Here is a 25,791-nt window from a genome sequence, read left to right on the forward strand (position 1 = left end):
AATAAGGAGGCAAAAGAGGAACCTTGCATGGGCGTGCAGTGTCTTGCACACATATCAATAGGATGTGTGATGAGGTGGCAATGGTGAAAGGTGTCAGACCGGAGGACAGAGAGGCTAATGGGGTCTCTTGAAAGTCTGTTTAGGTGGGGTAATAAAATGCATGCCCAAGAGGAAGAGAAAGGATCACAAGCTCAGACAGAGAATGAGGTCAGCTCACTTGGTCTTTCAGAATATGAGACGGACAAGATGATTACACTGATATGACTCTCAACCCCTGTTCGCCCCATTCACAGCAAGCTATTATGTACTCACCTTTCGACAGGAAAACCTTTCACACCTTTCTTCAAAGATTTCACCTATTCAAGAAGTAATCTGTTGGATCAGACCTAACGGGCCAGCATTTGTTCTCGATAGAAATCCATAGCCGTGCTGGGAGTACGCCATTGTTCCTTCAATGAATCTCTTTTGATACATAGAGTACTGACCACTGCAGATCAAGAAACCCACCCCACCCACACACGATAGTTGCACTTTTGGAGATGGTCTCGTCAAATTAAAAAGTAATGAATACATTAACTCATTAGAATCATATCTTCAGACAACATTTCAAGTTTGGATAATGCAAATTACGAAATCAGTGCTAAGTAGCAAGGGCAAATGACAATTGAACCCTAAAAGTTTCTTTATTAACTCTCCTAATCACCCTGTTGTTCCAATTTGAGGTTTGTTCAGTAACCATGCTAACTTGCCACCAAAAAGTCCTTTTGAAGTAATAAGTATATCATTTCAACAACGGAGACATCTTCTGATCCCATTTATATCAACCCAGTTATGCCCAATTACATAGTTCAGCATATGACCTCTTTTTTCTTTCCTCAAGAAAGTTTTCCAGCCTCTTGAAAGAACTCTGAATTATTTTGGGGTGAGGTTTTAATCAGAAACCCAAAGGGCCCTAATTCACAGAGGCAACCAATACATCAGTCATATGAAATGGTCACATGGATCTCTCTGCTCTTTAAAGAAGACTATCTTGTGATGGAGACAAACTCAGCTCTGTTTTTAGGACATTAAGTGTGGGATTGCTGTGTCTCCCACATGACCCCACACTTCACTTGCAGCTGATCCAGGACTTCTCTTCTTCTGCTTCCCCTGCTTATCTCTGTAAGCATGTGCCAGGCCATCTGAAGATCACGCTGGAGTGAAGGAGTAGGATTGGGATCTTTTTTTTTTTTTTCTTTTTTTAAGTTATTGAGGTCAGGGAATGTGGAAAGTAGAGCAAGGCCATGGTGATTACATCTTGAAATTCCATGACATTCTTCCAGGACATCTCAATTTATTTGCAAAAATAAGAACATGGAAAAAAATGACAGAAGTAAGAACAAACGTCTGCAAGTCTATATAAGATATAAGTTCTAATTGATATAATGGCTCAATAAATTGCAGACATAATTTTAAACTTTGACTGGAAACTGGGTAAACATTACATGACACATTTTCAAGATGAACACAACACACTTAAGGAAACTTCAGTGACACAGTTTATTTATTACCACTTTATCTCTGTATGTGCATGTATTTGTTTGTTTGTGTCAATGCGTGGATTTGTCATATTCATTTATGTATGTAACTTGTTTCTGTGTTATGCATATGTCTTACTCATATGATTGTAAAACTTTTGAAATCTTGCTGGATTGTGATAGTTTTTCCATCCTGTACATCACCAAATATTCGGCTTGGAAAAATACAATACAAGTCAAAACAACTTAAATGATGTCTTTGCAGCACACAACAAGGCCTGGCATATGTAAACAGTGAAAAGTAACAATCGTTTAAAAACATTAACTTAACTGTTGGTTGGTGTAACGTTTTTAGAATATTCACTCCTCCTTTAAATAAAACAATACACATCTTGATTTTGTAGCACTTTGTATTATTAGAATGAGACATAATGAAGTGTAAAAACTAATCAATGGTTACACAGTTTTCAGAAAAAGTATATTGTATATATATATAGTTTTATATATATATAGATATAGATTTATATTCATTTATAAGCTTTTAAAATAGTACAGTAAACACTTTGCACACATGATAGAAACCACTGAGTGTGTTTGATTGGTTATGTATAGGCCAATGGCGTCAAGAGAACCAGATCTCTGTGATGGGTCATTACACTTTCTTTGCCGTCAGCTCAGGAAGGACCTTAAGAAACAATAAGAAGGATTTGAAAAATATGAACAAACGTGAAACATTCATTTTCTGGTATTTTATTCCTAAACTCAAAAATGAGATTCAACATTAACACAGTGATTTGTCCAAATCTCCTTCCTGAAGTGGCTAGCTAAGCTTGAAAGAGAACTAAGCCCCACTTTGGACCACAAGTTCCAGTCTAAAACTGTGAGTTGGAATATTCTAGAGTCTGCACACTTGAACCACACAGAAAGAACAACAGAAACAAAAAAGAGAAGGTATATAAAGACAGTCAAGTCAAAAAACCGGAGATACAGAATCTATAGTACTGCACTTGTTTGCTTTTTTTTTTTATTCCTGTACATTACTTACTCCTTTGCGCTTTTTCTCTCTTTATCTGCTTGCTCAGTCTCTTGTTGTCAGTCTCCTTTTCCCCCCAAAACGGTCTCTGTACAGCTGGCTTAGTGGTGATTGTAGAAATAGCTAAAGGGTTCAGTGTGACATTGGTTGACGTTTGTACAGAAGCATTTTCTCTCGATGTAAACAGGCACACACATATTTCTAGAGGCTAACTCCCTCCCAGGCAGAGGGGGAAATAACACCTCTCTAATTTAATTAGTCCCCCTTACTCACTTTGATATTTCAATTCCTTCACTTTGTAATCTTATACCATTATAATCTTCATGTGGTCAAGAGTTTCATGCCGGTCTCAGTCCTGCTGAGAGAAATAAGGCCTTGAATTGCTCCTTGGGTATCAAGAGGTTTACAGCTACTCGGTAATTATTTCTCCTTTTTCCTCCCTCAGCAGCCACCGCCAAGGTTTCGTTACAGTTCGCCACCCGAGAAAATGAAGTTTTGCCAAGGTTGCTGCTGTCCAGGTTGCCGTTTGTTTTTGTTCTGTTTCACTGTCTTTAGCATCAGTGTTGATGGTGTAGTACATAAATTCACGCTGTCTCCGACAGGTCTACGTGGAATGAGCTAGCAAATCCTTTTGTGGGCTGAAAAAAAAAAGAACACACACTCGTTAAGACAAATAAAACCTTCTTTTTTTTCCCCTGCAGGCTTTTTAGTGCCACAATCAACTAGAAATATTGTCTCTAGAAGGATACATACCACAAAGGAATACGTGAAGTTATTAATACACCCTAATCGCTGGTCCTTACAATATACTGCTGTAAAGCTAATTTGGAAATGGCGTGAAAACACGTCTATCAGTCAGGATAAATTGTCAAAACCGTGTGGCTGCTTAATGCATGTGTAACAGATACAAAGAGCTCTAATTGCTTCATTAATTATCAATAAATGGGTCATTAAACATTTACTAAACCTTTTACAAGCGAATCCTGACGATCAAAGGATTACCACAGTAGCGTTCACAGCTATTTTTAAATGCAAACAAGACGACTATGGTTAATAGAATATCTGCTTCAGATCGCCTTCAAAAACTAAAGAAATTCTAGATTAAAAAGATGTGAAATAAGGTAAACGTGACTGAAACGAGTCAATTTTTCCCACTGCAAAGCAGACATCATGAACAGCTGCACAGACGGTTTTAATTCAGTGAGAAAGACTCTAGAATCTAAAGCCTCAATGCTAATTACTTTTCAAATAAGCTGATGTGAAAGTGAAGGAATCACTTGTCACTAATAAGTCACAAAAAAGAAGACAAAACAGGTTATTGTGCTCATCATTTACCTGAGAGACAGCCCACAACCAGCATGCAGGATCATGGATGATGGTGGTTAACATGGTGCTGAGATGACTGAAAATGACTTCCCCACTGAATGTGTATATCAAATCCATTTTCTACTCTTAGAGCTAATAGAATATTCATGTAATGTGGGAGCTTTGAAAGAATAGGCAGTTTGAAATGTTCTGCCCATCTACATCTACATTTTTTTTTCTCCTTTTATGAAATCCATTCAGCTTATTTGGAAATGAAAATCCAAATTTTATTCCAATGCACATCGATAAATTTTACTTGGCAAAGTAAAGCCACTTTATTTTCTGCTTATTTCCGAAATTGTTGAAAAGAAATTGCGTCTGTGACTTTTCTAGATGGAAAATCTTGAACTTGTGGTATGAAGTCTTCCTCGTCATCCCTCTCTATGTCAGGTATTGATCCACAAGTAAGCAAGTATGGACACTTGGGTTCCTTTTCAGAGCAAAACAGACTTACTCCTTGTAAAGAAGAAGAAGCGTGGGCTGTGCGCTTCACCTCTTGAGCTATTCAGTAGGGAAGTCAGAATGCTCATGCTCAAAACTTATGATGAAAAAGTGAAGATAGATATCCTCTGTCCTTCTTTTCCTTTTCTTTGTGTTCAGTCAAATTGCATCTAGTATTTAAATGCTAGTAAACGTACATCTCAAGAAACCAGAAAACTTCATTTCAGTAGTTCAGTCCAACACTTGAAACTCGTTAATTACAGAGATTACCTAAGATAGAGCTATACTGTGACATTGTTATGGCCTAGTTTTTATAACCATCCTTCAGACAGTTACTGACATCCACTACTTGAAGGGTAAGGTTCAAAAGTTATGTATTTAAGCATGTTAGTGGAAGACAAAAGTGAGATCTAAAAAAGTTGCAAGAGTAACAGAGAAATTTTGGAGCAATTGTAAAAATAACCAATTAAAAAATTTGTGGACGATCCATGTGCATATATATTAGCCAGACATATTTATATCCAGGATATTGGCAACAGCTGTTGCATCCTATGTGTTACACTACAGATGTCATCAGAAGGATTTCGCCTTATCAGAGGAGAATAAGGGATTGAAATGTTATCCAGTGGCACAAAGTTCTCTTTTCATCCATTTATTTTTCATACTGGCTTAATCTTTCTTGGTCAAAGGGTTGGTACCTATCTCCTGGATCCAGTGGGCGAAAGGACATAGCCTGGACAGGTTGTAAGTCCACTAGTCTAAAATTTTGAAAAGCCAAGTGCCCTAGCAGGCATGACTGTGGAGGAAGCCTGAACACATGGAGAGAACCTACCAACAAAAAGAGAGAACACGCAAGCTCCAAACAGAAAAACACTGACCACAGGGCCTTGCTACAAATTAACAGTGGTAAAAACAGTTTTTTGTTTTTTTTAGGTGAAAATATACTTTTTATTTTTTTACATTTAGAAAAGGTTCCAGAAACAAGAGAAAGAGTAATAAGACCCAGAATCCAGTGAGTGAGGATTTGGTTATCGGTGTCATCTGTTGGCGTTGGTTCGCTATGTTTTAACTGGTTAGAGATCAGTGCGAACATCAACCAAAACGATGTCCAGCACTTCACGTTTTCATCTGCTAACACGTTTTATGGAGAGACTGGTTTCAATTTGTACCTGGACTAGACACTTGTCTACACTGCCAAGAGTACAAATAAATGCTTTAATGACAATGGTAACACTGCATGACTGACCAGCAAACAAACCATTCAGAATCTATGAAGTACTGTAAAAAGAAACATGAGAGATACAAGATCCGATTAAAGCAACCTGGGTTTCCCTAATATCACAGCAAAGCCACAGCAAAGCCACATCCCGATTGCCTCTATATCAGGCTTTAAGGATGCAACATTTCATGTAAAAGGAACTATAATCATATATTACATATACTGTGCAGGACATGTGCAGTATATCTTAACTTCCTAAGAAACTAACTTTAGGATTTTTATTATCTATAAACCATAATCATTAAAATTAACATAAATACTTGAAATATATTACTCTGTATATTATATCAATATATCAAGAGTTTCAGTCTTTGAATTGAATTACTGAAATAAATTGCCTTTTTAATGATGTTCTAACTTACTCAGATGATCTTGTATGTCAGTGTGTGCTTTACACATGATTCATGCAAGTGTTGCTGACCTTTACTAATATGAGCATCAGATAGGAAGGATTTTAAAGGGAGGGGTAATTTGGAGAAAAGAACAAAAAAGTGGCCACAGCAGAATGGCATGAGTCAAATTTCATTTTAGTTTATTTCAAAATAAGTCCTGTCATTACAGGGAGTATTTAGGGGTTATGGAGGGGTTAGGTTAGGTTAAGGATTTTATGTAGGTTTTGGAGAAAGGGGGTATGCAATTAATACATTTTGCACTCGAAAAAAAATCATATTACAAAAAAACTACTTAGACAAAATACAAGAAAATATGAAGCCATATTCTTGAACACCTTCAAAAGCAGAAGAAATAAAAGTTGATAACCAGCATATAAAGTCCAAATCAGAATCAAGAGGTATATTCAATGTCCCCTCCTTTAGTTTCTATACTGGACCAAACCAAAATCGTAGGGTCCCAGTGAGGTTTCATACTGATACTCACAGAGAAAGGTTGGTTTGTACGGTAGGGTCCCCCTATCATACTCTTTCCTCTCCAGCGTGCTGGAGCTGTACTGCTGCTGTTGCTGATGGAGGTGATTTTGAAGGCTGTGGTGTGACTGTGATCTTTGGCCGTCCTTGCCAAAGGTGGAGAATGACCTATCGTTGGACGAGGCGGTGGAGGAGGTCATTGTGAGTTGGTTGGATAGGTTGACGGAGCAGGGTACCTCAGTGTCGGGTAGCGTGGCGTCCATGCCAGGGACGTGCAGATTGCTGCGGTAGTCCGGTCCTTGGCGCCCATCTGATGGCACAAAGGACGGCATCCAGCAGCGGTCAGAGTGACCCAGGGCCTTGCACTCCTCTGTGCAGTTGGAGAACAGGTCAGCACCTGCAGAGAACATTCAAACAGGTCAGTCTAAGTGGAAGCAAAACATATAAAGATTGAAGTTTATAAATTGGCATTGAGGTTTAGAAGATAACAAAAAGAAGGAAGAATAAGACAGCGTGACAAACTAAAGAGGGCAGATATTTGGTAGTAGATAAAAGCCAAACTGAAAGTGAGATGATAAGAAGACACTGTGAGGTTCAGTACAAGTCAGCAATCCTTCACCAGTGTCAAAATGTGCAGCAGTATTTACTTGTCAAAGGACAAAACCAGAACTGATGAAGAGAATTGTTTGCTTTCATTTCATTTAGAAAGAAATAAGCAATCAAAGTGATGTGAGGTAACGAAAGCACTTCACCACCCTCACCACTCCTCTCATCTGACATCCTCTGACTCTCATTTGATTGTGAAACACCAAGAGACAAAACATGAATTCTTATTTCATAATCCTAAAAAAATGACAATCACTAAAAGAAAATGTGACACAAAAGTGAACAAAATACTCAGTTGTTTAATTCCACTCTGTCAATCATCTTTAGAGAAAACAACTGACTGTAATAAACACAAAAGCTACAGCCAAAAAATTAGAACAGCAGAAAGATGATCAAATTAATATCTGAAATTATATAATGGAGCACTGAGTCATGAATGGGGAAGAATATTGTTAAAGAATATTAAGAGAAGTGGCAAATTGAAAACCAGAGAATAACCGACATAAATGGCCAGACGTCTGTCTGCTACATGGCTGGACATGATGTTTACAGATCATGAAATTGGTCTGTAAAGATTTAAATACTAAAACTTAAACAAGTAATGGTTAAACAATAAATCAGAATTAAGAAATAGCTACCTAAACAAACAGTTTTTCTGCACCTTTTGCTGTCTTGCTGGAACTGTTATCACAAAACCACTAGAAATTAGGTGGGTAGAAAATGTGATTTTCGTTGTTTGCTAGTTGAGACTCTAACATACAAGTATGCAGCTTCTCACAACAATGCTGATGAGGGAATCATCAATACTGATTCCCATATTGGGTGATGGAAATGGAGAATTAAAGCAGACCTCAGCTTAAGTCAGAATATACTGACAATCAACAGTTAGATACAAATGGAGACAATTCCACTTTGGCGTGATCATCTTACTGAATCTGATTCAGCGGTGAAAGTTTCAGGCTCCTTAAACGTGGAAGGGCATAAATCAAACTTTTCATTTCTTGTAGTGCTATGACAATGCAACACAATATCAGAAAATCCATTTGATAATGATACTGATAAATACTGAGATAAATACTGAGACCATCCATTCAGTCGTGATAAATACAGATTTTTCTCACTCAAACTTTTTCTCATGTACTCCAAGCACTCTCTGCGACCTCTAACATCATGGGCATTGTAACATTTGGGGGTTGTGAGAATCTACTGCATTGGGATTCTACCCAATAGGCTGGATACTATATTGGCAGGCATAGTGTGAACTTAAATCATTTGAAGTATATTAGCCATTTCATTGCATTCCAAACAGTCTGCTGCAAAATTAATACTGCTGCAATGACTATAGCTTTGCAATCCATACAGCCCAATTGCAATTTGCAACCCTAATTGAGAAATAATCATCCATCCATCCATTCTTTATATCTCTTTTTCCCTACATGGGACATGGTACCTCTCTCCAGCAATCATTGGCAAGCCATGATTATAAGTATTTTTTTTTTTTTAAATACTTGACTGATAACTAATTATAACTGAATAAGTTGGTGTTGATAAAGACAAGAACTCTGGACTCTCCATTCTAAAAAAATTGCCCATTAAGAAAGCAGATTAAAACTTACAGTGAAAGAAACACGGGCAATTTATAAGGCTGCCTTAAGGCTGATTGTGCACAATGAATTATTTTTTACTTTTGCTTCTTATGTCAGATTGGATGCTACTGCTCTGCTTGTCTATGTATTTCAGGCATGCCCCTTCCGTCTGATGGTGACTTAACAAGCTTCAAGCTAAGAGAGTGTGGAGTTGCCCATCATGCGCTCAAAACAATACACTCATTCAACTTTTACCGCAAACTCTTTGGAAACTTTCTGGACTGCATATTGTGCTCCTAAGATTATATTTAATGTACATATATCTGCAGATATTGATCAATAAAGGGTAAAAACATATTTATCTCACTTATAGACCAATTCACAAATTCAGTAATCAAAAGTAGTTTCACCTTTTTTTAATCCAAGCACAGACTTGAATGTTAAAGACAGAAGTAGACTGAAAATAAATTTAAAAAAAGTTCTAAAAGGAATATCTTTACAAATCAAAACCAATGAACATATTAACTTTGATTTAACTCTTGGTGACATCCATTAGATCATTCTAATTTTAAAACTCTCTCAGCAATTCCCCAACACTTTTATCTTCCATTACATTGTCAAAGAACTGCCACTGTGACTGATTCTGTTTTCTGTGTTTGTGTGCATGGTGTGAATCTAATGTAGCAACTAATTGAGGCCCCCACGGAGTGCAAGAAAGGCAATAATACTGCACAGTGGACATAGAGCCAGTGAAGACACACGGCTCACAGGCAGCGAGGGCCAAACAGGCTCAGGGTGCCATCGATTTCACAGACAGCAACGACAGGCGGGAAAAACGCGAAAACACAGCAGGAACCATCAGGAAGGAGAAGGGAGACCTGCGCAGTCACAGATGGGTAGAGTGATGGTCAGATCAAAACAGATGGAGACCAAAGAGGGGTTAAAGAGGCGGGTAGAGCAATGAAAAATGTTGATTTGAATGAAAGAATGTTCAAAATATCTCACAACATGTGCACGTTAGAGTAGTTCTACCCTGTCTTGTGCACATATTTTCCACATATATTCAGGTTTTCTTTTTGAAAAAAACTTTTTCACAGTGCCCAGAATGAAATGACTAATTCTCCTTGGACCTTCCATCTTTTTCACATTATAACCACAAACTTCAGAGTATTTCTTTGGAATTTTGTAGGATAGGCAAACACAAAGCAGGCAGAAAGAAAAGAATACACGGTTCTCATTTTTCTGACAAATAATCAAATGATGGACCTGAAGTGGAATTCAGTCCACCAACCCATGTCAACACTTAATTGCTGCGAATACAACTGAAAGTCTTTCCAGGTATCAAGCTCAATCAGATTGCTTTGTGTTTGTAAACAATTGTCAAGACTTGCCACAGGATCTCAGATGTTTGAAAACTGTTATTGTGCTTTGAGTCGGAGACTATGGGAATGCTGCTAGACACAGACTGTTTCCTCTCAGCCTCTTCTTGTAAGTTACATGAACATAAATGCTTCCCATTGTACCCCATATCCTGATTCAATATGCCTAAATGAACTAAATGGTTCATTCAGGCATATGAATGCAGGCACAGATGACATGTTGAGAAGTTTCAAATGTGAGAGAGCTGCGCTTTATCCTGCACATAACTCAAACTTGTAGGACACCAGCCAACTTCGGTCAATGATGACTGAAGTTGAGCACCACTGATCTAAACCATGTCATGGCTTTGTGAAAATGTTTTTTCTTGTTCTTTATAATCATGCAATACTGTGTTTTGCAGTTCTACATTCAATCTAATAAAAATAAAGTAACATGACAAAACACAAAAATGGTTCAAAGGGTGTGAATACTTTTGGAATCCATTGTAAATAGTGGACTTTTGTCTGTAACAGTTTTAAAATGGTTAAGAAAATGAGAAAAAAAAAAAAAAAAACTTAGGGGCTTGTAGATGTAAAGACATATCTTCCTTATTTCATCGCAAGATTCAGGGGGAGCTCTTTCAACCTGCTACCTGGATCTACAATACTCTTTTATTTACTTGAGTAAACATGCATAAAAAAGAGGAGATGTTCAAAATCTCTCATTCATAGTTGGCAGTTGCTTTTTTCTCTTTTCTACCAAACATGTTGCATTTTATTGTTCACTTTTTTTTTAAGACATCTCATACATATTCAGTTTGTATACCCTTCTCCCATCCGAGAGCCCCACACAATGAGCACAAATCAGGACTTTGGCTGCCAAGGGTTGCGTTAGTTTTCATCCCAACCTAGCACACAAGAAATGCCACTCAGTAGAAGCAAGAAGGGTGGCTGAAAACGCGGAGAATATATATAAAGATATCTCCACAACTCCAAGGGGATCAGCACAGTTAATTCTGTTCTGGGCAGCTTTTGTAAATGCCAGCTATGTTTTTGAGAGCCATTTCCTTCAACATACACTCTGATTCACCTTTTATGCTGATGTATATTTATAGCATCTTTAAAGGTTGGATGCATATAAATCATTGCATTTCTGTAATGCCCATCAAGCTGTTGGCCTTTAGCCTTTTTCATAGACTTCCCACAAATACATGCACTCTCCTGACATAGAGGACATTGACCTCGGGTCCTCCTGTCATCTCTTTGCTATTGTGCTGCCAAGGTTTTCTGGAACCTGCAATGTGTGTGTTCTTCTAAATTTGGAAACAAATCAGCAGAAGGACTAAAGCACAGGTGCAAAACTAACAAAGGCCCATGCAACTGTGGAGAAGGAAGGAACACTTGCACCTGGACATCACAAAGCTGTTGCTAAAACCTTTACTGCTTTTTTTCATTGCTATAAAGAAAGATACAATAGTTCCCAATCCCAGCTTACGATACAGGACTAAACTATAAGCATAAATGGCATCATTTTGGGAGTCTACACTCCATTTGACTCTGTGTTTAGACTTGATAAACCTAAACTAGAAAATTCTCCACTGAACAAATATTCTCTAAATTAGAGATTTTGTTTTGTGGAAACATTTTTAAAAAAAGGGATAATCATTTAGTTCTTGCTAATACTTATAACTAATTTTATTTTTTTTTATTTCATTTATTCTTTCTATTTTTTTTTTCCGGGAGGCAGCGCTGTGTGTGTGACGGCAGAAGGAAGGGCTTGCCCAGGGCTCCGTGCACAAGCCACATCTGAATGAGTATATTTTACAGTCACATTTATTTGCAAATTTATTCCGCAGCTATCAGTGCCAACTCTTTATCAAACTTAAAAAATGTCACATCAAAGCTCCCAATCTACTCAGAGAAACTTAAAAATAAATATTATTAACACCTAGGTTTGGCAGCCAACTCCCACTTGCATGAAAAGTACTTCCTAAACGTGAGGATGTGTAAATATACATGAGTAAACAGATAGACAGACTGTGCTCACATGAAACCGAGTGGCTGTTGATCCCCATGATGCACCTTTTCCTCCTCGGGCAGGAAGAAAAACAACAACCAAAACAGTGACTAGCAATGACAGGCCCTGCCAGCAGTCTCTTCTCATCGTGACCTCAACAGGCAGGAAGAGCACATGCTTGTTCCCTTTTTACACACACACGCACGCGCGCACACACACCTCTGCACACCCCCTTCGAAGAGAAGGCGCAAACGAAACCACACAATATAAACACAATCTGTGTGTTAATAAGCATTCAGCAATTCGTTTTTTTTCCCCCCACTTGCTTATTTTCTACATTACATCCCTGCATGTTTCTAAAATCCCATGTCGGTGCCATTTGACTAATTGCATCGTCTGATCATACCTCCAACGACTTAGAGCGAGGAAATGAGGGGAAAACAAATTTCAGGGGAAAAAAATAAACTCCATCTTGATATTCACTTTGTGAGTATATTGTGCATATATATATATATATATATTTTTTTTTTACAAGCACCCAGTTTGTGTTTGTTTCTTCCTCCAACTGTATCAGTCCATCTGCGTCTTTTCTTACATTCTCTGTCTCATTTTCAGGCATATTTAATTTTCAATACTCATTTCCTTTTTCACCCTTTTAATGTTTTTCCCTCATCCCCACCTAAATTACCCCCATGTTAGAGTTTGTCTTTTGTCCCTACCTCTGCTTTTCATCTTGTTTTTCACAGCTTCCGAAAGGATTCTGACGCAAGACATGACCATTTGGACAACAACAAAAGCACAACTTCCTGGTGAAGTCTGGCCAGCAAAACTGTGATGAGTAAACCTGAAACCTCCTTGGTCCAAAACACACCAAGATGGCCTCCACTATATCTACTAATGACAGCCAGATAAATGGTTCCCAGCTATAATTTTCACTGTCTGCATCCCAGTATCTGAGCCAAGGGAGAGTAAGGAGAGCAGCTTCCGTACAAGTGTCAGTTTGATTAATATTTCCTCTTTTATACCGTTAGAGCAAAACGCTCAGGATGCCCATTGATTATTGATACATGCTTCGTGTTCTTTATAGCACTCCTCAATAAATGCAGCAAGCTGGTGTGCAGTGATATAGGATTTTCTTTGTTTAATACAATTAAGTTCAATTTAGTTAATTTATATTTTGCAAATCACATCAAATTTCTTCTGGATGCACTTCACAAGAAAAGTCACTCCAACGCTTGTTTCCTGTTTCCTAAAAGGCTCCATAACACAAATAACAGCAAACACAAGGTCATAAATCCTGTAAACTCAAAAGTGACAAATTAAATTCTATGATGATTTTAACAACCTTAATTGTCACTATGTGTGTGTACTTAGGAAGCCTTTTATCATCCTTACCCTCATCGAGATGTTTCAATATATACACATGGATACACATACACACAGGACACACACATTCGCACATAGCTTAAAAGAACAAACTACAACCAGCGGGTTATTTCTGTCTTCCTGACAGTCTACCATATTCAGGATGTTTAGTCAATAAACAACATTCAAAATGGCCATAGCAAAATGATGCACACATGATGTTTGGTTAATTGCTAAAGAGATGCTGCTCTTTAATCTAACTGAAAAGCCAGCATTTTGATAGATGCTGCAAACATTTGACACCCAATACATAGTTGTAAGTTAACACTTTTTTCACAAAAGTCCTAACTGGCAGTATTTTCACTGTCTGAGCCTAATGAATAACTTATTTCAAAGGATAAGGTTGTTTACAGAGACTTCATCCATCCATTTTATTTGTTTTTGGTTTGCTTATTTATTTTGTATATTTAAAATGTCTTCCAATTCCAGAGTTAAAAGTTTTTTTACAAATTAATTTATTGATCTCTGAGAGGGTGTACTTGCATTACTATGCCATTATTGTTATATTAGTTAAAAGGGTCTCAAAACGACAATATTATAATTTATCGCAGTAATTTCTGGGACAATTTATTGTCCAGCAAAGTCTGACAAGTGCACACCCACATATCAGTGGTCCTATGAATGCAGTCACAGTATTGCATTATCTGAGTATTGGGAAAATACTAGTCCAGATCACATGGCAGTCAATCAGTAAGTCTGAATCTCATCCCTCACTATGATTTAGCATCAGCTCCTTTGCTGATTTTAGCATGCAAGGTGGTTTAACTGATGGTAAGGGATTTACTTTCTGATTAATTTGGCTAATATTTACAAAGTCTGACCACTTTGGCCAACCAAAGGGCACTGACATTTCATTTGTAGGTGGTTAATCAACTCTTAAATTTAAAATAAAATAATATTTTCACAGAAAAATAACACCCATTTATGACTAGGAATTCCACAGCACCAATCCCAATATACACAGAGCAAGCGTGAGACCAAGTGTTTATGCACACACAAATGGCTGCGAAGGGAGATTCGGGAATTTCTCAAACATGTATGGAAGAATCAAGGCATCACTCATATGATTTTGATGAGGGAACAAGATAATAACACAATATAAAGCACAAAAAAATGTATCTTACATACTACCCTCTCCCCCCTTTAAAACTGAAAACTAAGGGTCTCTGCATAGTTTCTTAAAGGCACATTGCTTCAACTTGTCAAGCATACAGGGTACATATACCCATTATTTCCATCATTAATAAAGATTTTATTGTTTGGAAATATTCCTGTCATAAGACATGCTGGATGCCTTCATCATCTCACAACTCTCTTGATTTCTTCTTAATAATTAGAGCTTTTCAACTTTCTAAATGGTACAAATTACATTTTTTAATCAGTCACACATCTTTAACTTAAATCTTTATACCTTTGCCTACTTTCTGTCTTTAACGTCTCTTTATATTTTAGAACTGGAAGAAAGGGGTGTATCAAAGCCCTGTTAGCTAAATTCCTCTGACAGCGTAGTGACACGGGGAACTGCAACTCAGTACACACCACTAATTCATAATCAGCCGTCTAATACACCGTTACCACAGTGATTTAATTGTACCATTTGTCATGGCTGTTGTTTGCACCAAAACAAACGTCATGATACTGATCGTTTCCAGTCTCCTTCCCGTCTCACAGCCTTCCACAGCTGATTGAACATTTCGAGGTGTCTATTTTTTTTTTTCCTCTCTCACCTTAATTCTTCATCCGGTTTTATCTGCCACCGATATTTCTGTTTTGCCTGCTCACTTTGCTATCTTTTTCTAGACACAAGATGAGAGAAAACGGTGCCTAATTTTGGAAAAAGCAGGGTGGAGAAGTAAAAGGTGTGGCGCTCAATCAATACTGCTTTGGTTCCTGATGCAGCGGTGCCTTGCTCCAGACACCAGCTTTCAGAAAAGCCATTTGCTCACATTTTCAAGGTATACCAGCCTCACAGGCAGTGTCCCTTTGATTTAAAACGACATCAGGAGACTTATTTTCTAAAGTGTCAGACGAGCGGCCGAGCGGGAAGCTACGACAGGTGTAGTTGATGATATGCCAACTGGAAATGGTTTCCCCCTTGATTTGAAATATTCCGAAGGTGCACCAAAAAGGGAGAATGTGTGGCATGTTCCCATGTGGAAACCTTGCCTGTAACCCTCCTTTGATAATTGCTATGCAAAGGATCTGGAAATGAATTACTGATCAGTGGAGTGTTACAGAGAGCCAACGTGTGAGGGAGACAGAATGAAGGATGAGACCCTGACAGAAAACCAGGAAGAGAATATGTGTGTGTCAGACAAGCACATGCACCTCCACACCAAGAATGAGAGCATGCATATATTCATATGGAATACATTTGAGCTTATGCATGTGTACATATATACAGTGTGCCTTCTCAAAAAGTCATTTCAAAAATTCCTTAATTTATTTATGGCATAAGTTTTACTTACTTACTTATTTATTAATTTAGTTTATTTCTTTTATGCTGGCTTTTGCATTTTGGTTACCTTAAGAACACAGTCAGGACAAAGTAAAGTGTCTTGTAAAAGTCTTAATATGCCTTTTGTACATTTTGAAACATTACATACAATGTATTTTAGTGGTTTTTTTTATTATGGCTGGGAATTAATTTAAATATTTGTTTTTTTGAGATTAGATTACAGTACAATTCTAATTGCATTGTGGAATTTAAATCCATATGTCATCTTCACTAGTGCAATTGAATGCAGCCCATAATGATTTTCCATTTACGTAGTCCAGCCCTTTCTTTGTGTTTTGCTGGTAGTGGGAAGCCATTTATTAACAGGGGTTAAGTCATTCAACAGTGGAGGATAAGACAACTATAACTATGGTGAACTCTGCTTTTAAAAATAAACTTGATTAGACGACTGTTACCACAGAGGACCAACATTTAAAATCTAAAGCCAGAGAATATCAAAGATGGAATTAGGCATATCAACAAAGTAAGAGAAACATAACGAAAGAGCTGAACACACTTTTGAAATTCTAAAATTTTGTTTCTGTTTTTACATTGCTTTTCGCTTAGACTGGGGGAAAGAGGTCAAGAAATACTCTAAGTCAATCAGAGGTAAAAATCCCAAATGCACTGGCTGTAAAGAGTGACACAGATAGAGGTTGAACACCTCTGAATATAGAACTAATATAATATAGAAGTGGCCTTTTTAACTGCTTGGAAAATATAGGAGCCTATTTTATATGCAATTATGTTGCATGATTTACAAAAGTGTAAAACTCCTGGTTTAAAACCAATATGACATTTTAAATATAACTGCATCTCAATCTTTATTGGTTGGATGAAAGTCAAGACACGCCACTTTCTATTAAGTTAAGAAATTACTCCTCATTATAATTCAAAATGTATTTATTAAAATTGAAATATTTTGTCTTTTATTTTATAAACTGGTCGAGACATACACCAACAGACTTGAAGCTGTTATTACAGTGACATGTGCTACTATAAAGTATTGGTTCATGGGACAGATGCAAGTCAAAATACAATGACATTTGCAATTATAACTAGAATAATTATGGAAAAGTTTAGAAGACATGTATAGTTTTACACAGCAAAGTACTATATCCTATAAACCCTCTGAGAAAATCAACATTCCCATTGCTTTCTGTTAATAAATTACTCTGAGACAACTGAGAAGTGTCTGTGTTATGGAAATACTGTCTACACTAGGCACAGATCCAAGCAGCACCTTCCACTCTCTCCTCTTACACTTAATACATTCAGGCCCTTTCGGAGCACCATTTCAAAGGAGAGTGCTGTTGCAATACAGACATTATCACATAGACTTTCCTTCTTTAGACATAACACATACAAGCACACAAACACTCAGGTTACATTTACGTATCAGGCACACACCTACACCTTAAATCAGACGGTGGTATACCTTTACATCCACACAGACAAACATTCAGTGCCTGGTTTTGTTTACAGAAGTGTGTGAAACTCAAGTGTCCGTCTTTCCAAAATACCAGTCGTATGGTATTACCTCCCGTCGAGTGGTAAGCTGTTCTCTTCTAAATCCAACATGAGGAACAAATGTTGGTTTCCCTTGTATGAAATACACAGTCGAAGCACCAACTGTGTATACTCCCCAGCTTGTGCCAAATGAGCAAAGCACTGGGCCAAAAGAGAAAGAAAAAAGGCTGAAGGAACATGTCGTTGGTTCAGAAGTATAATGCCTGTCACTGTGCTCCAAAAGCTAGCAAATTGGAATTCAAGACAATTTTCCACCTAAAATAAGTGTTATACTACAGTCTCAGGCATGTCTTGAAAAATCATGTCCAGGCTGAGTTCTTCCTAAAGTTGGAGACTATGTGCTAGAAGGACATGTTAAAATGTATATTAGATATTCTACCTGTTATCCCCTCACTTTCTCTTAGTCCTTTAGCCTATGCAGAAACGGTTTATCACATATAATATCTTTAAACACACAAAAAATATATATGTTTAAACATCAGCCCTTACATCTACTTCACTAAGCCATGAGCTTCTACAAAAATAGAAGGGAGACTTGGATTTCTTCCAATACTCCATTTCAGTTGCGCATAGTTTGACCTTCCCAACCTGTTTTATGAGCGAGGGCAGGGAGTGACACCGGTGCTGCATACCCACTCTTTATTTAGGCTCAGTTCATTAATAATGTCAAACACTGCAGAGCCTAATGAGAGACCCATTCACTACCCAACAACGCCTATCGGATCTCCTCTCTATTTGTATTCCCTGCACCACTACGATATTTGGCAAGCTGTGGTCTAGACAGGGGTCTTACATGCGTCACGTAGAGCATTCCCTTACAAAGAAAGGGCAGTTCAATATGAAATTAGATTTTGTATTGCTCCACTTTTTTGTCTGACTCTAGCATGATCAATAAACAGGTACTAACTAAATAGAGTTTTAGAGAGAATGAAGAGAGGCTTAAGATAAGATCCGCTAACCTTATTTGGAAATAAATCTATCTTGCTGTAAGGGCAGATAAGGAATGAGGGTCTGCAAATGAACATAGATGGGGATATGTAAGCTAATTCTGACATTTTGTCTTTATTAAACTCATGCTGAACATACAAAAATCTAGTATATCAAAAAAGAAAAGGGTGTAAAATAAATAAGTGTGCCTGAAAAGATGAATCTAGACTAAAGGTCTCTGAGGTCAAATAAAACACACGTAAGAAAAACGGTACATATTTTAAAATTATCGTGAAAAAAAATAATTTGCTTTTGCTATCAGTCTTTCTTACGGCAGCAACCCTTAGTAAAATCTATTGCAATAGGGTCTCCTCTGAGATCACTTTATTAATTATAAAGCAATACTCCAGGCTCTGAATATCTTGCAGAGCAGGTTTTAGAGGATGCAAAAAAAAAGGCAAGTGGATACGATTGCAAGCCTACAACGACATGGGGGTCCACCAAAAGCATTAATCAGAGAAGTAGCCAGAAGAGCCATGGTAACTCTGGAGGCACACAGGGATGGGTAAGTTGCTTAGCGTTTGTACAACATATTGACTCTAGGGTTGATTGAAATGCTTCTCATTACATCAATTCAGCTTTCATGCGGTTCATTTTCTCTTGACTGAGCCTATTGATTTGTGCAACTAAAGCTCTGTGGGCCCCACACAGCCTCACTGCAAGTCACTGTCCTTTCAGCACCACACTGCTGAAGAAGCAAAGGCCAGAGGGAAGAGATTTCCACTGATACTCTTTTTGCCAGTCTTTTTGCAAGGCTGTGAGTTACAATCAACACATCTGGGGCCTGTTCATACCAGCCAGTAACCTCTGAGCTCAGGGCTTACCCGCACATTCTGCAAATTAAGGAAATGAAAAAATCAACGATCCGCACCAACAACTTCACATTATCCTATTCACAATTGCAAACTCACAATGCTGAAACGGATCAGGGAGGTGTGTATGGGTTCGTGTGTTTGTGTGTTTGTGAGGGCAGAAATGGCAGAGTAATTATTATGAGATGTGGATAAACTCACCGGCTGAATGACCCCGGTTTGTTGCGTCGTGGTCGCTGTCGCCCTGTTCACTGTCGCCGTGACCACTGTCTTTAGAACTGACAATGTCTGCCTCTTGAAATGCAGAACTACAAAGAGGTCCAGAGAGGGAAGGGGGAGCACAGACAGAGGAAGAATGAATATGGTTGTGAGGCAAAAGACACAGAGTGTGGAGGAGGATTAAATGAGAGGGCAAAGAGACAGAGAGGAAGAATCAGAAGTCAAGACCACGTTAATGCGGTCACGGTAGCCATCAAGAGCCTAAATTGGATGTTACACATGGCAAGTAATGAAATCCAGCATTAGAGCTTTAATAGACGCCGCTGTGTCAGTTATGGGACTCATGCCAAATTGAAGATGAACGTTATGGATATGTTGGGAACAGTGCAGGCTCTTAAAACCGCAATTAACGATGTGGATACTGATGGGTGTAGTGCTCGTGTTAGAGCTGGTCTGAGGCTGTACGGGGCCTAAGCAGAACTTGATTTGGGACCTGTCCAAGTATCCTCAGTAACCAAATCCAAACAACATTCTTTTTATATATAGATATGTAGTCCATGTTCAAATCTTGGATATTATGCATCTCACATAGCTACTGTTATAGCAGCTTCTATTTTTTTTTTTTACCTGTTGGATTACTGTTCCACATAAAAAGGTGGAGCATAAAAACAGTTATGCCACTTTGAAGATATTAATCTTTTCAACAACATTTTTTTTTTTTTTTTTAAAGACTGCAGATTTATAAATTATATATATAGCGCATGCATGTGTGCGTGTGTGCTCTGGTACTCCTGGGTGTCCCCTGAAGGCTTAAGAGGCCCTAAGCAGCTTCTTTGTTTACTTATGCTTTAGGCTGGCTCTGGTTCATTTTATAGATTTAGGAAGAGACTATGCCAAACAAGTTAGCATCCCATTTGTGGCTTATTAAATATCACTACATTATAAAAATGATCTTGACAAAGATTTAAAATTATACTTTATTGTTCTCACAACCTTAAGGAAGGTTTCAAAAATCATGAAAGGTTGGAAAATAATTATTTTTGGGTGGTGGAGTTTATAAGATGGACTCCACGTAAAATGATATCCAGGCAGAAAAAAGAGATAAAATACCTCTTTTTTGTTTAGAAAGTAAAAAAAAAAGGTTCACAGAAAGCTGTCCTTTATGTAAAATAATGAACTTTGACTGCTCTAGGTAGTGTAGTTTTTAAGCTGAGTGATGTAAGATGCTCTGAAACAAGAAATCCTCTCAAAGTTGCTATGAATTATTTAAATACTGAAACAAAGACAAATAGAATGTGCAGAGAACTTATTATAATAATGTTCAGTTCTAACATGGGTAGTTTTTTAATAATTTTTTTTAAAAACTAGAATAGACTCAATAAAATGTAGCGAAATAGCCCTTAAGCCAGGTGCTGCATTTGGAAGTTTCAAATTGGATACTGACTTCAGTGTCATGAAGAGATTGTGGATCAATGACAGCCTGTTGAATGTCTTGTGAGGGTGGATCACAAGACATTGTGGTGGTGATTAGGCCAAGAGGAAATGGGATGAATGTGTATGCATGCATCACATCGTGTGTTTTCCACTACCTGTTGACACGCCTGGGTCTGTCCACCAGATAGCTGAGTTCTGCTCGTTGATGTTTTGTCTGGAAAGCCAACAGAAACACAGATGTGATCACAACTGATGCAAACAGGCAGATGATTCAAATGCATAATCATAGATTAAGACTATAAAGATAGAATGTGAAACTAAGTCAGGAGAAGATCTGGGGGAGCGACGTGGGTTACTGATTATGTGTGCATTCACTTGGTGAGAGTCGGCAAGAGGAGATGAGAGCAAGGGTTGTGGTGGGGGGAGTAGATTAGGGAGGCGTAAATGATTGAGACGCCTGATGCTGAAACTGAACAACCTTTGTTCATGGTGCTGCCGTGCTGTGTCGTGCGCGGAATACTTAACACACAGAGGACTAGGGATGTGACTGGCTGGTCTGGCTTAACGCAAGCCAAGCAATCAACAAAAAAAGCCATCAACTCTCTTCAGATCCATGAGCAAAATACACAAGTGGTGCCACTCTTAGGGGTCATAAAGCCTGCTATGCATTACAACTTTTAGACATTAATGTTAAATAAGAAATTTCAAGCTTATAAGTGTCTGAATTCGCATAACAAATCACCCGAAAAGTATGATAGTAGTCGCATAGCAAAATACCAAAGCAAAACTGACACTCTTATGGGTTCTGATTTTCAATATGCCCACCGGATTATTTGTGGTCCCCGTCTGGCCTGCCCTTTCTGGATACGCCCCTGGCCCAACCTGAGCTTGTTGGTCTGCATCAGACTGGATTCCCCAGCAATACCTTCCTGTTGCATTATTATGCCTAGTTGTTGTAATGCTGCACAAAATAAATAACTTAGCATGCGTTCGTTGCTTGTAATTAGGATAAGAAATGAAAAACCATGTCTACACTTTAATATTGTCAAGAAAGAAAATGGTCATAAAAAAATAAAACAGCCTATCCTATATGTGTTGTTGTCATAAGTTAAAATTCTAGTCTTTTTAGTGCTGCATATAAAACCTGATACTACACAAGTCTATTGGATTATAAAATACCACTTGAAATTTAACAACTGACATGTCAGGTGTTTAATTATTAGGCATAACAATGATTAAAGGCCACTGAGCACAGTAGCCAAGTCAATTACAGAACCTTTTTTCAAAGACTTTTACTTTGCGTGATCTGGCACTTTAACCGAAAGCAAACGCAGTTGGGAAGGTTAACCCGTGAAAAATGCTGTTTTCCACAATTTAATACATTTTACGCATGGGCGTTAGGTTGATTCTGAGGTCACAGTGTCTGCTCTCTTACCTCACTGGATAGAATGCTGCCGTTAGATATTATGTCCGGTTGCTGATCACTGTAGCCGGTCACTATTGCCCCGCAGGGGTTGGTGTGATCAGCGTCGTTGCTGCGGGAGGGGCTGCACGGCTTAAGGAACATCAGATCCGTCTTGGCAGACTCCGGTGTCAGGCACACCTGGTAGCAATAGGAGTTCTGGTTTTGGTGGTGGTGAGAGCCAAACCCGCCTCCCACGCTCCCCACCCCAGACTCCTCCACTGGCACCTGCCCGACGGGCCCAACTCCTGTGGTCACGTTGGTGCTCTGAACCAGCATGATGTCGGATTTACTCAACTTCTTTTGCTTCCTACCGCGGCTCTGCCTGCTGCAGCAGGAGCCACAGCACAGGCAGCAGTCGCCGGCTAGGAGGCACGTGTACAGATTGAGCTTCTTGTCCTTTTGACAGCGCACGGCCAGCACTATCATGGCCAGAAGGAATATAAAGGACACGGAGCCCAGGGCGATGATGAGAATCAGGGTGAGATCAAGAGAAGTCTCTTTAGCCTTGGAGGCCGAGCCGCGGTCCCCACTGCGGCCCTCCACCACGCTGTCCACTAGTATTACGCTCACACTTGCGGAAGAGGAAAGAGGAGGCTGCCCGTGGTCCCTCACCTCTATCAGCAGGTCGTAAAAGCCCTGTGGGTCCCGCTTGGGGGAGATCCTGCGCGCCGTTCTCAGCTCTCCGGTCCTCCAGTCCATGCGAAACATTCCCATTTCATTGCCCCGCAGGATGCTGTAGGACAGTCGTGCGTTTTCGCCATCATCTGCGTCCATGGCCACGATGCGCGTCACCAGGTATCCAGGCTCCGCAGAACGCGGCAAGTGTTCTTTGGCCGTGCCGTTTTTGCCTATAGGGGCTATGACGCTGGGAGCGTTGTCATTTTGGTCGACTATGATCACGTTAACGGTGACATTGGAGAACAACTCGACAGCACCTGAGTCCTTAGCCTGGACCATGAAGCTGAACTCTTTCAGCTGCTCAAAATCGAAAGAGCGCAGCGCGTAAAGGTAGCCGGTATCTTGGTTTATGGAGACATAAGTGTCAACAGACATTCCCTGGATGTCACACTCCAATATGGAGTAGGTAATTAAAGAATTCTGTCCTATATCAGGGTCCAAGGCGGTCACTGCGTGAATGAAAGCACCAGGCACATTGTTCTCAGCCACATAAACATCATACACAGCCTGCGTAAAGCGGGGCGCGTTGTCGTTCTCGTCGGAGACGTGCACCTTAATTGATTTGCTGGTGGCCAGCGAGGGCTGACCTTTGTCTGTGGCCACGACTGTGATGGTGTATGAGTCTGTGTTCTCCCTGTCAAGCGAGCCGTCCGTTACGATGGTGTAGTAATTTTTAAATGACGACTTCAACTTGAAGGGGACGTCGCCCATGATCTCACAGCTCATCTGACCATTTTCACCAGAGTCTCTGTCCGAAACGCTGAAGAGGGCAATAACGGTGCCCGGGGCGTGCTGCTCGCTCACAGACTCAGTTACGGTGCTGAAGCTGATCTCCGGTGTGTTGTCATTCACGTCCACAAGTTTGACCAGCACTTTGCAGTGCGCAGGGACGGCGTTAGCCCCCAGATCTTTCGCTTGGACGTTGATCTGGTGAGTGTTGCTCTCTTCGTAGTCCACTTCGCCCGCAACTTCTATCCTGCCCGTTCTTTCGTCGATGTTGAACAAGTCTTTTATCCGTGGGGTATTGTGGCTGCTAAAGGAATAAATTATTTCTCCGTTTAGTCCCTCGTCTACATCCGTGGCGTTTAGCTGGATGACTAGAGTCCCCACGGGTGAGTTTTCCCGCAGGTTAACCGTGTACACGGACTCATCGAACGTGGGAGCGTTGTCATTAGAGTCCAGAACTTTAACTACCAACAGAGCCGTTCCGGTCCGCTGCGGGACGCCCCCGTCCACAGCCGTCAGCACATAGCGATGGACCGCCTGCTGCTCTCTGTCCAGCGGCTTCTCCAGCACCAGCTCCGCGAATTTGGTCCCGTCGCTCTGCGTCTGCACGTCGAGGGAAAAATAGTTATTGTTGGTTATAGCATACGTGCTGAGCGCGTTGGTGCCAACGTCGGGGTCGAAGGCGTTCTCCACGGGGAAACGAGTCCCAGGTATGGCACTCTCAGATATTTCCACGAAAATGTCCGGCTCCGGAAAGCTGGGCGGATTGTCGTTGACATCCATCACCTCGATCTCGACGCGGAACAGCTCAAGCGGATTCTCCAAAAACACCTCCAGGTGCAGCAGGCACGGAATGGTCTGCTTGCAGATTTCTTCCCTATCTATTTTCTCCTTCACAACCAGAGCGCCGTTCTCCAAGTTCACCTCCAGATAAGGTGTCCGCGAACTTGGCACCGTCTGGAACCGGCGAGCGGAAAGTTTGGTAATGTCCAAACCTAGATCTTCTGCGATATTCCCAACTACGGTGCCAGGCTCTTGCTCTTCTGGCACGGAGTAGTGCAGCTGACATAGAGCTCCATTCAGAATGGAGAGCAGAAGTATTAACCAAATCATCTCCCCTCTCACTCTCCAAGTGAATATGAAGGCAGAAAAAAAAGAAAAAAAACTGAAAAAAGTGTTATTCCTTTTTCCTACAAGATATGTGCATTTCCAATCTTCCCTGGCAGGAAAAAAACTGCAAAACAAGCTGCAACAAGGCTGTCCGAGTCTAAAAATCCTCTCCTCTGCCTCGGGTCAGTGGAACATTTAGTCGTTTCTGCTTTGAGAAGTGCAGCCATTTGATCCGAGCTTCTTAGTTTTAATCAATTCTGCACCCGGTCTATGAGTTTTTGGTATCAGCGCACACAGTCTCAAGCTTGAGCCAACATTCCTTGTGCGCAGAACGAACTCCCCCCTTCACTGAAAAGTCAGGAAAAAAGAACATGAAAAAACTTTTAAAATCCTTGTGTTGAAAAACATTGTTAAAAAAAAAAGTAAATAAATAAAGCGGTTAGATTTATTTTTTTTTTTTTAAGATGCACGAACAATGAGACTTTCTCTGTGAGGATTTAATCACTGCGCCTTAGCGCTCAAAGCGGATGATGCTCTCATCTCTGCTTCTGGAAGCCGAGTGTGAGCGGCGGGGCTGGTTTTGCGCACAGCTCCTTTCCCCAGCAGCCAATGATATTCTTCAAACATCGGGTGTAATGGCACCTGATTGGGGCTCTGCGATGCCAGCTAGAGCGCACGCCGGGCCATCATAACAAAACCAGTTAAAGAGCCGCTGTGCTCTTCTTTCCTCTCTTTTCCTCTCCTCTCTTCCACTCTCATCTCCAGGCGCAGTCACGGTTGTGGAAGGGGAATCAAAAGTGTTCCGCACCCAGTAAACTAGTTAAGTTGGATATCAAAGTTTAT

The 25,791-nt window shown here is 39.7% G+C and overlaps 1 protein-coding gene across 4 annotated transcripts; it reads right to left on the minus strand.

Annotated features, from left to right (window-relative positions):
- Positions 1-1,525: 1,525 nt before the first annotated feature.
- On the minus strand, positions 1,526-25,506 carry pcdh10a (protocadherin 10a). Of its 4 annotated transcripts, XM_044114896.1 has the most exons (6): positions 22,405-25,506; positions 21,125-21,183; positions 19,518-19,624; positions 6,735-6,895; positions 6,512-6,666; positions 1,526-3,188 (listed from the first exon to the last, which is right to left on the minus strand). In XM_044114896.1, exons 1-5 carry the CDS (start codon positions 24,949-24,951, stop codon positions 6,547-6,549), a joined length of 2,994 nt encoding a protein of 997 aa, XP_043970831.1. In that variant the 5' UTR covers positions 24,952-25,506; the 3' UTR covers positions 1,526-3,188; positions 6,512-6,546. The 4 variants fall into 4 exon arrangements, with proteins under 4 accessions (XP_043970831.1, XP_043970832.1, XP_043970830.1 ...); XM_044114897.1 differs by lacking the exon at positions 6,512-6,666; XM_044114895.1 differs by having other exon boundaries at positions 6,512-6,895.
- Positions 25,507-25,791: the final 285 nt, after the last annotated feature.

Source organism: Gambusia affinis, linkage group LG04, assembly GCF_019740435.1.
Source record: "Gambusia affinis linkage group LG04, SWU_Gaff_1.0, whole genome shotgun sequence".
Lineage (NCBI taxonomy): Eukaryota > Metazoa > Chordata > Actinopteri > Cyprinodontiformes > Poeciliidae > Gambusia > Gambusia affinis.